At 50.3% G+C, this 1,446-nt stretch overlaps 1 protein-coding gene across 1 annotated transcript in view; it reads right to left on the bottom strand.

Annotated features, from left to right (window-relative positions):
* alg14 (ALG14, UDP-N-acetylglucosaminyltransferase subunit) overlaps positions 1 to 1,246 on the bottom strand; it is a gene marked incomplete at its 5' end in the record, with an annotated part of 3,177 nt that extends 1,931 nt beyond the window's left edge. The window contains one exon of the mRNA XM_015369308.1: positions 1,059 to 1,246. Within this exon, the coding sequence (XP_015224794.1) occupies positions 1,059 to 1,246 (188 nt within the window). The remainder of the gene's footprint in view (positions 1 to 1,058) is intronic.
* Between the last annotated feature and the right edge of the window lie 200 nt (positions 1,247 to 1,446).

The raw sequence follows: 1,446 nt of genomic DNA on the forward strand, positions 1-1,446 counted from the left end.
GAACGGGGAGGTTCAACGGGAGAACGGGGAGGTTCTACGGGAGAACGGTGAGGCTCTGTGATAGAACAGTGAGGATCTTTGGCAGAAGCAATGAGGTTCTACCACAGAAGAGGTTCTAGATTAAACCTGTCTGTTCTGTTCCAAGTTAAGCAGCTCAGACCAACAAGTCGATAGCAGAGATGTTGTCTGCTGTGTTCTGATCGTGATCCATTCTCTGAGACCTTCTCTCACTTTTTACCCTTTGATGAACCCAGAAGCAGCAGTAAGGACTGGTTATCCTCCTGCAGCAGTGTGTGGCAGTTAGCTTGTTGCAGGAATGACGCAGATATTTTTGATTGATGCCCAGACTCTTAAAGCATGGTCTGCGCTGTTATTCCACGCCACAACACAACAAGGACAACCAGGAACTGGCTAGGATTGTGGGTCTGTGTGTCGGTTTAATGAGTTTGTTCGCCATCCACAACCCTTCATCTAACGCCGGAAGCCACACAGTTCCCCCGTGAGTGTTCCCCAAAGACTGGCCGCAGCGCTGCATGTTTTGGTTTCGGGTGCAAACCAACAGACCGTCGCTCAGAGCTACAAACTAGCGTCCTGCACGGTGTCTGGGATAGAGTCCCAGGCGCTTTGGACGGAGCTACAGCCAGAGGTTCTGACATTAGGTGACAGACAGGAAATACAATGGCTGCTGTTTTTGTATTTAGCATTGCGGGAGCTAACTGGCTCTAGGTGTCCTCGCTGCTCGTCCCTGCAGCTGCTAGCCTTACAGACTCCGTTAGCGGTAGAAGCAGTGCTGAACCCTGCAGAATTATCCGCTGGAGCTCCTCTGAAGGACAAAGCAGGGTCAGAACTGTCTTTACCGTCTTCTGACTGAACTCCAGCGGAACTTGATTACAAACTCGGTTGAGTTTGTTGGACAGGACCATCTCTAGAGGACAGGTGGACACTGATGAGCTGTGGATCTGTTGGGGTGCCTGACTTGCTGTTCTGGTTCTGTTTGCATGGATCTGGTCTAAACCAGAATGTCCTGATGTGATGTGGACAGGATGGGAGGCATGTACCTGGAGGTCAGACGGGGCACGTCCTCTGGAGCTCTCAAAGGACACTATTTTGTCCTCACTCATCCTATCGGTGTCAGCGATGACGTAATGCCGAGGCGTGTAGACAGAGGACAGGCTGTCCATCAGCCGCAGGATCTCTGTAGTGTGACCACCTGGAGGACAGACAGAAGGACAAGCTTCATCCCAGGCTGGACATGGACACTAAAGACACTGGAGATAGATTAATGGACACTAAAGAAACTAAGGACAGAGGACATGGACGCTCAGCACACTAGGGACCCTTAAAATGATCCCTTAAGACCGAAGGTGGTCAAGACTTGGAACGAGTGGATTCCCAGAACTCATTAGTGAAAAGAAAAGAACTGAGGAAAAGAACTGATCAAATGCA

Source organism: Cyprinodon variegatus, unplaced genomic scaffold (assembly GCF_000732505.1).
Source record: "Cyprinodon variegatus isolate N-32 unplaced genomic scaffold, C_variegatus-1.0 Scaffold2907, whole genome shotgun sequence".
Taxonomy (NCBI): Eukaryota; Metazoa; Chordata; class Actinopteri; order Cyprinodontiformes; family Cyprinodontidae; genus Cyprinodon; species Cyprinodon variegatus.